The sequence below is a fragment of the Syngnathus leptorhynchus genome, chromosome 15 (assembly GCF_054491065.1).
Source record: "Syngnathus leptorhynchus isolate UIUO chromosome 15, UIUO_Slep, whole genome shotgun sequence".
Taxonomy (NCBI): domain Eukaryota; kingdom Metazoa; phylum Chordata; class Actinopteri; order Syngnathiformes; family Syngnathidae; genus Syngnathus; species Syngnathus leptorhynchus.
The window spans coordinates 2,828,093-2,839,985 of record NC_141209.1 but is presented as its reverse complement, the minus strand read 5'-3'; the positions used below and the strand labels follow the sequence as shown (position 1 = coordinate 2,839,985).

The 11,893-nt window shown below is 50.3% G+C and overlaps 2 protein-coding genes across 4 annotated transcripts; one reads left to right on the top strand and one right to left on the bottom strand.

Moving 5' to 3' along the window:
• The first annotated feature begins 119 nt into the window (after positions 1-119).
• On the top strand, positions 120-4,183 carry exd2 (exonuclease 3'-5' domain containing 2). Of its 3 annotated transcripts, none has more exons than XM_085931534.1 (10): positions 120-269; positions 634-698; positions 810-1,168; positions 1,250-1,500; positions 1,578-1,680; positions 1,769-2,106; positions 2,212-2,318; positions 2,416-2,551; positions 2,636-3,004; positions 3,066-4,183. In XM_085931534.1, exons 3-10 carry the CDS (start codon positions 827-829, stop codon positions 3,280-3,282), a joined length of 1,863 nt encoding a protein of 620 aa, XP_085787660.1. In that variant the 5' UTR covers positions 120-269; positions 634-698; positions 810-826; the 3' UTR covers positions 3,283-4,183. The 3 variants fall into 3 exon arrangements, with proteins under 3 accessions (XP_085787660.1, XP_085787659.1, XP_085787661.1); XM_085931533.1 differs by having other exon boundaries at positions 1,578-1,704; positions 3,066-4,182; XM_085931535.1 differs by having other exon boundaries at positions 1,578-1,704; positions 2,636-3,008; positions 3,066-3,208.
• A 1,594-nt stretch (positions 4,184-5,777) lies between these two features.
• On the bottom strand, positions 5,778-10,594 carry LOC147045100 (BRD4-interacting chromatin-remodeling complex-associated protein). The gene is made up of 13 exons (XM_085932490.1): positions 10,527-10,594; positions 10,149-10,191; positions 10,005-10,070; positions 9,582-9,860; positions 8,298-9,500; positions 7,873-8,043; positions 7,409-7,814; positions 7,191-7,312; positions 7,050-7,108; positions 6,818-6,966; positions 6,653-6,747; positions 6,477-6,579; positions 5,778-6,367 (listed from the first exon to the last, which is right to left on the bottom strand). Exons 1-13 carry the CDS (start codon positions 10,592-10,594, stop codon positions 5,778-5,780), a joined length of 3,354 nt encoding a protein of 1,117 aa, XP_085788616.1.
• Positions 10,595-11,893: the final 1,299 nt, after the last annotated feature.

The window sequence follows — 11,893 nt, the reverse complement described above, 5'->3', positions numbered from 1 at the left end:
TATGTGCCCATGTAGAATATGGATGGATATGGAGAAATGTTTCTCAGGAAAAAGTACTGGTACTTGTCTTCCATACATGTTGTTTTTTATTAGTCCTCCTGTCCTGTTGGTGGCGCTAATCAGACCCTGGCGCAGCGGTGCAGCAGCTCCGTCGCCGATATAAATGGCACCTGGAAGCTAACCGACTCGTTCACTAAAAAAAACAAAAAACAACAAGGTAAATGTACGCGTGTCCGGAACAGGTGGAATCTTCAACGAAACGCAACGAGGTAAGAAAGTTTGATTTTAAAGCGACGCTTGGTATTAATTTGTTGTGACACTAAATCGCTGCGTTGGAAAAAGCCTTGGTTAGCTCGTGAGCAACATTGGTCGCCAAACGTAAACGGAGAGATGCTATTTCACGCTAAATAAATGTGAATAAAGTTGCGTTTGTCTTGAGAAAAATGTGACTAAATATTGCTCCCGTTTTAGAAGTTTGTGTCTTTAATAACTTTATTTTAATGGCGAACATTTGACATTTATTACCCACAACAATCAACCACGGTGTTGTTGTTTGTCAATCAATTATTATTTTTTTTAATATAAATCTGTTGAGGTCTATTTTTTTTTTTTTTTAATTCATTCTGTTTGCAGAGAAATGCAGTGTGGCTCCACGTTCCCAAAGTGCATCCAGCTGAAAGTCCACTGACAAAGGACAGGTATTCATTTAAATATACTGGGCATCGTTGTCAAAAACAAACAGCGCACATGTGTGGAGTTACTCTACATGCAGTACAAATGTCTCAAGGATGTAATTTTGTGTTTTCAAGTTCTTACTCACCTGGTGATGGCTCACCAAAGGCCACTCGTCGCCATCATCACACTCCTGGGCGCCACCTTTGGCGGTCTTCTCGTGTGGCGAGCATTTAGCATCAAAAAGAAGCGGCCGCCTTCCGTTCAGAGGGAAACGCCGCTTCCTGTCGCCGCGGAAGCCGACCGGCGCCCCACACGTGAGGAGATTGAGGTGGTGGAGTGCGAGAAGACACCTCCTGTGTCCATCCCGACTTCCGACCAGCTGCTGGCGGTAAGGCCGGCGACTGTGAGCTCCGAGGAGGAATGGTGCCATTTTTGGCCATCAATGCGGGAAGACCTGTCTGCGGTCCCTGTACTGGGACTCGACTGCGAATGGGTAAACGTCAAAGAATTTTACAAAGGATTAAATGAGACTATGGCCAGGGGAATAATCTCTACATCACATAATGCTTTTTAGGTGTCAGCCAATGGCCGTGCCCAGGTGGTCTCTCTGCTTCAGCTGGCATCTTATTCCGGGCGGTGCGTGCTGGTACGGCTTCAGGCGTTCAGCGACGCGCAGCTCCCACCGGATCTGGTGGAGGTCCTGCGCGACCCGCACGTCCTGAAGGCGGGCGTGGGTTGCCACGACGACGGCAAGAGGCTGACTCATGACTACGGGCTTTCGCTGACCTGCGCGGTGGACCTGCGCCACCTCGCCCTCCGACAAAAGTGAGTTCCCTGTTGTCGTTTATTTTCTTTTTTCCGCCGCTCATGCGTTAATGACTTTTTTTTGGGGGGTATCCTAGACGAGTTGCACTGAGTAACGGACTCGGCCTGAAGTCGCTGGCAGCCGACGTGTTGAACGTTTCGCTGGACAAGTCGGCAGAACTGCGCTGTAGCGACTGGGAGGCAAATAAGCTGACGCCGGAGCAGGTTCTTCCACACTCCGTTTCTATCTCTACCAATTGATTCATGACAATATATATATATTTTTTAGATAACATACGCCGCCAGGGATGCTCAAGTGTCCGTCGCCCTCTTCTTCCACCTGCTCAGCCCACACCTCAAAGCTCACCCCACTTGCGCCGACCGGCTTTCCTACGCCGCGTTGGCTGCTTACTGTCAGGGGTTGCTGGACGTGCCCTTCAGGGCCCGGGGGGCCGGCGGGGTGGACGAGCATAGCGATGATGGCGGCCCAGAGAAAACACGGCGAACGCGCAGGACTCTGATGGGAACATCCTCAAGCCCCGAGAGCTCAGTGTCTGGAGATCAGCAAGTCCCAGACCCCAGAAAGAACAACAAAAGGAAGCCACTGGGCGTGGGCTACTCTGCAAGGTGAGCTGGAGTCCGAGCCGCCGTTTTTGGTGTCTCAATCTAGCTTTGCTGCCATCACTATTCTGGCAAGAGGTCCATTGAAGTGAACTTAAAAACGTGTCACAGGAAGTCCCCGCTGTACGACAACTGCTACCTGCACGCCCCCGACGGTCAGCCGCTTTGCACGTGTGACAAGAAGAAAGCCAAATGGTACCTGGACAAAGGAATAGGAGGTAGTATTTGTCTTTTTTTTTTTTGCCACACAGGGAACGGTGACCCAATTCTTTTTCACCTTCGTGTCACATTGGAAATACGGAACTTGCGTTGCAGAGCTCCAGAGTGAGGACCCGTTTGTGGTGAGGCTTCTGTTTGAGCCGTCAGGACGTCCCGACTCCCATCAGGACTACTACCTCACGGCCAAGGAGAACCTCTGCGTGGTCTGCGGGAGAGCAGACTCTTACATCAGGTCAGATTTTTTTACCTAAATGAGCTCGAACAAGGTTTTTAAGGTTAGTCTCTCCGCCCCCCCCCCCCCTCCCCCTGCCTCCAGGAAGAACATCGTCCCTCACGAGTACCGGCGGCACTTCCCAAACGAGATGAAGGATCACAACTCTCACGACATCCTGCTGCTGTGCACCAGTTGCCACGCCGCCTCCAACGTGCACGACGCCTCGCTCAAGCAGCAGCTGGCCGACGAATTTGCCGCCCCGCAGGGATGCGAGGAGGGCGTGCGGCAATTAGAAGACCCGGACCGGCGCCGCGTGCGCTCAGCAGCCCGCGCCCTCCTCATCGCCAGCGGCGGGCTGCCCAAGTGGCGCCAGGACGAGCTGCGGACGCTCCTCCGCAACTTCCTGCACGTGAGCGAGGAGCGAGAGCTGACGGAGGACCAACTTCGGCAGGCTGCCTCCTTGGAGACTAGGTGAGTTGGGAATTTACGGTTGTGATCTCAAGCACTCAAAGGTGTTCCTCTCCCTCCTCAGGATTTCAAACGAGACGCACGTGCCTCACGGCCTGAAGGTGGTGCGCGCCTACACTGAGCGAGGCCCGCGCGGCCTGATGGAACTGGAGCGGCGCTGGAGGCAGCACTTCCTGTCCTCCATGCGCCCCAAACACCTTCCGAAGCTCTGGTGCGTGCAGCACAACCACCAAAAGCTGCTCCGCAAGTACGGCGATGACCTCCCCGTCAAAGTCGACTGAGCGGCGGCGACCACTGCTTGGCAATCACCATGCCGTGGTAGGACTTGGCTTTTTTTTTTTTTCTTCTTTTTTTAAAAAAAAAAAAAAAAAAAAGAGAGAGAGAAAGCAATTTTTTGGTGAAATCAACATTTTAAAATGGACACGCAGCAGCCTGCCTTTTAATCTTAACACGTTGCAGGTTAGCGGTTAATGCTAACGAGGGTCGTCCTTAATGTTTTCTTGTTGCTCTCGCCCACTTTGTTTCTATTGGCCGTCTGGCTCAGTAGACTAACTTGTGCTCTTTGAACATTTTGTCTTTTTGGATCCCCCTGAATTAGTTTCAAGATGAGATTTTGACCAGCTCTCGCAATGAATCGGAGCAACATGCTAATGTCGCGCTCCCTGTCCACGTCCCTTGACTATTGTCCTTTCAGTCAATAGATCACTTTAAAAATTTCACCTTTTTTTTGATCCTTTTTAACTTTTTCCAAGATGAAATTTTTCCGTGGGACGGGCTAGGCGAGAGTTGACGACACTTATGCTAAGTGCTTAATATTTATTGTCGCTCCCACCCACTTATTTTTCTCGACTATTGTTCATTTTAATCAATAGTTGATGTTGCGCTCGTTATAAATATCATCTGCTGTTTTGGGGTTCCGTTTAATTTATTTGAAGGTGAGATATTGAGCAGTTTACACAGCAGTGGGTAGAGCAACGCTAACAGCTACTTGGCGCGTAAAATGCATCCCTTCCCCGATGCGGGACGCCTTCCGAGGACCATGTTTTAGTGGACCTCCTAGTCTCGATATTCTCCAAATGCGCCGCGAGCTCGATTAGCGCGATGAAAACGACTCTCGGAAGTGAACAGAAAATGGTTGTCTTTGTAAAATGTCAATGATGTTAATAAAGTTTGTAATGAAATTCAAAAACAACAAAACACATTCACTTTGTTTTAATTCTTTTGTACAAAATCACAGTTTTCATAAATAGTCTGTAAAAGCGGTAAAAATAAACCCCAAAAAATGGTATCAATCGTTTTGAGACGATCACACGTATCGTTGTTTACAATCCAAGCTATGCTGGGTTAAGGCCTCTCGATTTTGGCATGAGAACGATCAGTCCCTGGAACTCGTACCCAAAGAGGACTGGGCGGATCGTTTGGAAACGGACGACTGCGACAATGGCACACGAGGCGGCTCCTTCCGTTTATCTGACTCCATTTTCGTTTTTATAAAAGTGGCGGTAGCAAGGAGTGAAAAGTCACTCTGACATCTTTTTTTTTTTTTTTTTTTTTTAAACTGCATTCCCATGAAAACCTCCAGTTAAAACCTTGGATGACATTTCCACCCAAGGTTTTGCGTGCTAAAGTAAAGTACTGCATATTTTTTTACTGCAACCATTCAAGGAGCAAACATGTTAGAAGTCATGGGGAGTCCTCAAGGGGTTGAGTCCAAGTCTCATGTGGTTGTGAGAAACTTATTCAGTCACTGTCATGTATTTGCTAGTAAATTGCTGATTTGGGGGAAATTTTATGGATGAATGAAAAAAGATTGTCATGTCAACAAAAGCTCCCAAGTGGTCAACAGAAGCATAGAGTGATTTGGTTCAGTCTCCTCAATGGTTTAATCCAGAGAAACTCAGGAGTTAAACGGCTCAAGTTTGGTCCAAGTCTGTAATAATTCCCAGGTTACTTGTTTCATGCAAGTCCAAGTCCACATCTCTACAAAAACTGAAGTAAGCGAGATCCTCCTTTTCCTTCTGCGTTCTCCATCCTTCTGGGGACATTATTGCTTTACAAAAACCATCCAACATTGTTCTCCTCTCTCTCGCTGGGACAGAAGAGCGGGAACTTTTTGTTTTTCACAGTTTGAGCTACGGCGAGTCTCGTAGTGGTCCCGGATTTCCCGAAAGGACCCGAAAGTTGCTGGTGTGTTTGGGGGTGTAACGAGTTCTTTGGAGTTACTTTGACTTGAAACATTGGTACGTGTTATCAAAATAAATACCCTGAAAGCTTGGCACTGCTGGGAAAGAATTCTTTCAAAATAAATAAATAAACTAAAACTACTACGGAAAGCATAGAGCCCCTATCCAAATAGACTTTTTTTTTTTTTTTCTCACCACAAAGGTACACTAAAATGTAGCTAACGCCTAAGCTAACTATTCATAGTGCTTTTTCTTTGTCATACTTCCTCATTTCCAAACAAGCAATTGAATCAATCCATGTATCATACTTTCATTTTCAATTGGCAATTAAAAAAATATTGTGAATGGGATCATTACTCAATGCTCTTTTCCAGACTTCTGGGTCACTCGTTTAAATATCAAAACCGAGCTAGAATTTTCACCAATTTTCAATTTCAGCGCAATTTGAACTAGAATAATTTAATTTTTATTTTTTATTTTTTTATATATATATATATATTTTTTTTTTTAATTGAATAAATGTAGTCAATTACCAATTTAGAATGAAAAATGAATGGTACACGGATTAAACTGTTCCTAGCAACAGACAAAAGTCAAGCCTTTGGTTGGCTCAGCTGGGAGTTCCAATGTCCTCGTGGAGCCTCACAAGTTGAGGCGCTGGTGACAGGCTGGTCAGGGGCCATGTTGGGAAGAGGGCCCGCCGGCGGTCCCTGCAGGCGCTGTAGCTCCAGAATGCTGTCGATGGCGCTCTGCAGATGTTCGCTGAGCACGCTATCTTCCCGTAGAGGCGGGCTAAGGGGCGGCGGCGGTGCGGCGTCCAGCCTGAGGCATTTCACCCGCGGGGTTGGCGCTGAAAGAAGCTTTTTCTTTTTGGATTCTGCTCCGTTGGGGATCTTGTCGTCACGGCGAGAATGCCGTGTCGCTCCGCCGTTGGACAGGCGCCCCGCGTGGTCCCGCTTGACCCCAGACTCTCCAACGGAACTGTGGACCACACTGCGAGAGCCGCACTCCTGTTTGATGGTGAGTCTGAGAGCCCCACGCGAGCTGGAGCGGTACGTCTTCAGTCCAGGTGGGCGTTCTGACAGTCTGGTCCAGGTTGGGGCCTGGGAAGGCGGTGGAGGCTGCGAGGTCCCCGGGGAGTGCGAGGAAGATGCTGAAGACGTCAAGGACATCAGGAAAGACTCTGAAACAACATTTAGATTTTTTTTTTTTTTCTTATGCGGCTCCACACTTGAATAATCCCAATATTTTTGAACCTGACTATGTATTGGTGAAGTTTGTGTATGGCTAACCCGGGTCTCTGTGTGCCCGCCGTCTGTCCTCTCCCAGGGAAGAGCGTTCCGCCTGGAGGAAGAGACGCTCCAGCATGACCATCTCAGCAGACGGACTCTCCAGCTTCAGGAAATAATTCACACATTAATTTTTTTTGTCAGGGCACACTCTCAAAAATTGTATTCTTTTTGTTTACCCATGTTTCCTTGACCAGCAGCTGCCTGTATTTGTTCACCATATCCTTAGTGCGCTTCAGCAGGAACCCCGACACCGTGTCGAACTCCTGGTCCACTACAGGAGGAACCACAGTGATGTTCAGAGTCTGGCATGGGATGACTACAACATTGAGTTATCGGCCAACCTAAAGCTAAATCCTCCTGAGAGGGCGGGTGTCCGGCGCAGACGTGGTACGGCAACAGGCGGCGGGCAGCATCCGTCAGGGTGCAGAAGGCAGGGCCGGTACACGGGAGCTGGACCGCCAGGTGGTCCGAGCAAAGCAGTTGCTGGAACCTGAGGAAGGAGTCGAGGCGGTTTTGTCGTGAACACAATACCACAGGCCGGTCTTGTCGGTGGTCTGACGAAACTATCCTTACCTGTGTTGTCGGGTTGCTGGTGTTAAACTTTCCTCCGGCTGCAGCTCGACGCCTGCCAGCTGTGTGGCGCCAATGAGAAAAAAAAAAAATCATAAGTACGGCAGCAGTTTTAAAATGTCACGCTAGTTTTTATTTTCCCACCTGCTGACCACCCTCCGGAGGAGTTGGCAGTCCGTCCGGGTGATGCTCCCGGATGCTGGGAGATGGCGAGCGGATATCGGGAGTCGGTACGTCGCTCTCGACGACCAAGGCAGCTGTCGGTGCTGGCAGGAGAGATGTTTTTTTTCATTTGTGTACAAAATGGCTGTCTGTCTTCCTAACCAACAATTCCTTCCAAGTAGCAGGATGGAGAAACTTACTGTTTTGTGTGTGCTGTTGGACTGGAGTGTCCACCCGCTCTCCAACTGAGGGCTCCGGCTGCTGTTGAGGCACCGGGAGGCCGGGGGCCAAAGAAGGTTCAGGGGGCAGGACCTGGCATGGCAAGGAAAGCGGACCTCCATCGTGGATGAACAAAGCCTCCGAGCCCTCTAGTTCAGGGAGGGGGGTCGGGTCGGGAAATGCGGCAGAGTCCTGGAGCGAAGGGGACGAGCCCAGCGTGTCCTCTGAGTCGGAGGGGAGCGGCGAGACATCCCCGCACGGGTCCGACATGGTGGTCTCTGGCTGCCTCTGCTGCTCGTGGTCCACCGGCGGGGTCAGAGAGTCCATCGGGACCGCCGGCGCCACTCCGACCAATAGGTCGGACGTGACAGGAGAGCCGAGCGCTTGCTGGGGTACAAACAAACAGATGACCAACTGCACGACAGACAATGACTCAAGTTCTGACCTGTTTTAGTTGTTGCATTAAGACTTGGTTCCGACTCAGGGACTGGGCCACGTCCTCCACCACTTGGACTACGTCGGGAGTCGTAGGTGATTCCGGTGGGGGCGGCAGGACGGGTGGCGAGGGGGCAACGGGTTGCACCGACACCTGCTGCTGAATCACCTGACCTAAGCGCTGCATGGGTGGAAAATTACAAGGTAATATTCTGACTTAATCCATGTTCGTGAGGTTTTCCCGATAAAATTACAAATATATTAATTTTGCAAAATTGTGATTCCATTCTACAGTTTTTATTTGAAATATTTTTTCTTCAAATACTACATAAACTACTTACTCGATTCCACCAATATTCCAAAATGTAAATTTCAGTCAATTTAGGTCATTTGAAAAGATTTCAAGTGCTACTGTAGCATAATTGTGTAAGTCACCTGTTGATGGAAACTTTCCTCCGAGGCATTCCTCTCCTCTGGGACACCTCTCTCGGGTAAAAGCACCACCGAAGCCGTCTGGAGGCCCAGATGGCCGTCTGTCACGGCCGCCTGGGCCGGCTGAGCCGCGAAAGGCAGGCCTTGCACCACTGAGGGCGTGTTGACAATGGAGATGGCAGCCAGGTCCGAGGGGAGCATCCCGGAGCCGTTGATCAAGGTGATGTGGTTTCCCAGGCTCGGTCCGTGCACCAGGGCGGCCCTCTGCCCCTGCCCGCCGTTCACATAGCTCCCGGTGAGCTGCGCCGGCATTTGGAAGACGGTAGGGGAGAATATGGCAGCCTGGCCGAGGGCGATCTGCCCCGTGGTGGTGAACACGGGGCTGAAGTTAAGCTGTCTTTGGGGCATGGTTAATATCTGCGAGCCATCGACGAGCTGCCCGTTGAAGGGAGACACTTGCGGGACTGGCGGGGCGGCGGTCAGAAGAGGTCCTCCAGTGGGCTGGGTGATGGTAACCTGGGGCTGACCTGGGAGAAGGAACTGATTTTTGCTTTGAAAGAGTCCCTGAGGCTGGAGCATGAAGGACCCGCCTTGGTTGAGCAGCTGCAGGCTGACAGGTTTGGGGAGCGGCTCGGGGGCCGGCGTGGAAGGCTTCTGGGAAAGGAGAATATTTGGCGAGGCCGTCCCGGAAACCAGCGTAAGACCCGGCGCGGGTGTTTGCCCTAGCGGCTTTGGGCTGATCTGGACCAGTCTTGGTTGGATGCTGATAGGCAGCTTGGGTTGGATGGGATGGCGGGCCCGCTGCAGGACGATCCCCGGGGCCGGGGCGACGAGAGGCCGGGAGCTCACGGCTTTATGGAGGATCATACCGGAACCCTGAACCAAGGAAGTCTCGGGTGAGGGGGCGGGGAAAATGTTTCCAGGTAGAAGCCCCATCAGCTGAGGAGGTGGGGCGGGTTTTAGAGAGGGGCACCCCGGCCCCACGGCCAGCAGGGAGGGTTGCGGCGGCTCTACCGCCGCCTGAGTGTCTCTGGGCAAGGCCGTCACGCCCGGCTTTGCTACAAACGGCACTGCGGGGGGAGTTAGCACGGGCGGGTAAAGCGAGTCTCCCGTTTGGGCGACGGTCTGCTCCGTGATATCGGCCTCCTTCAGACTCAGCTGCAGGATGTCGCAGCAGGCCACTTCCTCTTCTTCCTTCGCCGCCACCTGGAAAACCAAACCTGATTAACACATTTCATTTTCCATTTGTTTGCACCTTGCAGAATGATAAAGATTCTGACTCCTCACCTCCTCCTTCGACTGGCATCTGGGCTCAACCGGGGCCTCAACCTGGGGCTCAACCGGGGGCTCAACCTGGGGCTCAACCGGGGGCTCAACCTGGGGCTCAACCTGGGGCTCAACCGGGGGCTCAACCAGGGGCTCGCCCTGCGGCACCTCCACCTGCCCGAGGTCGTCTGCACCCTCGGGTGACGAGAGGAGGGCCTCCTCCAAGAATGAGAGATCCACGCAGCCAGACGGCGGCGTACTCGGGGAACCTCCGTCATCCCCCAGCAACGAGACGGGACTCTGGAGGCCACACAGACACACTCGTGGCAGTGAGAAATATAAGGCAACATTTGTTATTAGAAAATAAATACGAGTTTAAAGTAACTGCAGATGCCGTAAAAAAATATTCACTTCCCACGACGATTCCTGCCAATCGACACTCACCGGGGCATCTGCGAAAAGTGACGTATCTCCAGAGGAGGCGCTAATGAGCAGGTCTTCGCTGTGCAGCTGGCCATGGGACAAGAGGAAATATTTTAGAGCATAAATAGAAGCCATCAAGTAGCAGCAGGTGAGAGTTTTAGTCACCTCAGCCGTCCCATGAAGGAAGTCGTTTAAGGCTTGGGGGTCACTGAAATGCAAAAGATTTCATCTGAGAATGCTCACTTTTCATTGGCACTGTCACATTTTTGGAGGAATTGCAACATTTCAAGTAAAATCGACAACTTTACAATTTTTAAAAACTTGATTCTGGCAGTTTTTGTTACACTGCAAATTTAGTCCCTGAAAATTTCACTTTGTTCTTGTAATACAGAACACATTCTTAGAAATGATTATTTCTCTTCTCAGGTAAGATGAACACTTTTTTCCACTAGTGTTTCAGCTACTTCTTCTCACATAAAATTACATTATTTACCAAATAATCCCTTTGGTTTTTTTCGGACCCACTTTAGGACACAAACTCACCACAAAACATCAAGAAGACAAGTCCCGTCTTCATCCTCCATGTCCACTGCAAGAGGGAGATGTCGCATATTGGAAAAAACAAACAGGTCTGTAAAAATGTGTTTTTTAAATTTCATTATGTGTTTTATTATTAGATTGCCCATTGATATTTTTATTACACTTTTGAAGCTCAAATATATTTATTCGACGACTGCACCTACTTCACTGGCAAGAGGCTCCATACAGAGCGGTCGGTGTGAGTGCTATTGGCCGCCTCATGGGGAGCGCCGGCCGGGCTTGGTTGTCTGAAGGAATCGGTGGCTGCTGGACAACGATGGAGAGGGGGAGGAGAGGGGGAGGAAGGGGGGGCCGACGAGGATGTGACGGCTGCGGGGAGACGGCGCCTGCTGAAGCATGACTGCTGCGGAGGCTCTGGAAATAGAACATAGTTCAATGTACCCCTGAATTTAAAAAAAAAAATGGAAGGGGGGGGGGGGCGGCGGCGTTGCTGGGGGGGTTGTTTACCTCACCGACAACCGCATTAGGACATCACGCCCCCACCTTTCCCAAACGACCCCTCATCTTAAAATAATAATGATGGCTTTGAGAATAAAATTAGATTTTTTTTTCTTCCACTTTGGGGAGAGGGGGGGGGGGGGGGGGTGATGGGGATGTTGTGATATGAGAAAAGGGAGTGATGCTGACAAAAGATGCGGCGCGTGGAAGCGTCGCGGCCCCCACGGAGCAGCGAAACACGCGTGCACGCTCGCTCGCTCGTCGTCTTCTGGTAAAGATGCGAGTGAAGATGGGGAGGGAAAAAAAAGGGGCAAAAAAAAAAAGGAGAAGACTCACCCCTTCTTTGTGCTTTATTGTCCTGTCAAGCGGGTCTCTGCGCCATCGATTCTCACTCAGGGCTCCTTTCAGATGCTAAACGCAGGAGGAGGGGGGCGTGGAGGGTGTGTGTGTGCGTGTGTGAGAAACAGACGGCAAGAGTCGATCGCACGACACAAAGGTGCAGGGAGAGAGAAAGGGGGAGTGTGTGTGTGTGTGTGTGTGTGTGGGGGGGTACATGTAGCCTCCGTGAACATCAGCGGGAGGCAGGGCAAACAGCGGCCGTCTCCTAAGCATCTTCAGTCGGATGACGCTGGCAGTGAGCTCCCTTTCCATTTTTTTTTTTTTTTTACACTAACTTCAATGAATAGTGAGAAATAATGCAATCTTTTGTTGACAACTCCAGCTACGAATAGTTTTTCAACTTTTCTTAAAATGAAAAGAAATATAGAAATGACAACTATGGATTATCTGTATATATTGTTTGTAACTACACTCATAACCTGTTTTCAGATTTCTTCTGAATGGCATGAGTAAGACCACTCCCCCCTTCTTAC

What these genes read in the sequence shown, in the direction of transcription:
- exd2 (XM_085931533.1), top strand. Translation starts at nt 827, where the DNA reads ATGGCTCACCAAAGGCCACTCGTCGCCATCATCACACTCCTGGGCGCC. An exon ending in CCTGGACAAAGGAATAGGAG is followed by an intron (nt 2,319 to 2,415) that starts GTAGTATTTGTC and finishes CTTGCGTTGCAG; the next exon opens with AGCTCCAGAGTGAGGACCCG. An exon ending in AGAGCAGACTCTTACATCAG is followed by an intron (nt 2,552 to 2,635) that starts GTCAGATTTTTT and finishes CCCTGCCTCCAG; the next exon opens with GAAGAACATCGTCCCTCACG.
- LOC147045100 (XM_085932490.1), bottom strand. Translation starts at nt 10,594, where the DNA reads ATGCGACATCTCCCTCTTGCAGTGGACATGGAGGATGAAGACGGGACT. An exon ending in TGTCTTCTTGATGTTTTGTG is followed by an intron (nt 10,192 to 10,526) that starts GTGAGTTTGTGT and finishes TTTGCATTTCAG; the next exon opens with TGACCCCCAAGCCTTAAACG. An exon ending in CACTTTTCGCAGATGCCCCG is followed by an intron (nt 9,861 to 10,004) that starts GTGAGTGTCGAT and finishes TGTGGCCTCCAG; the next exon opens with AGTCCCGTCTCGTTGCTGGG.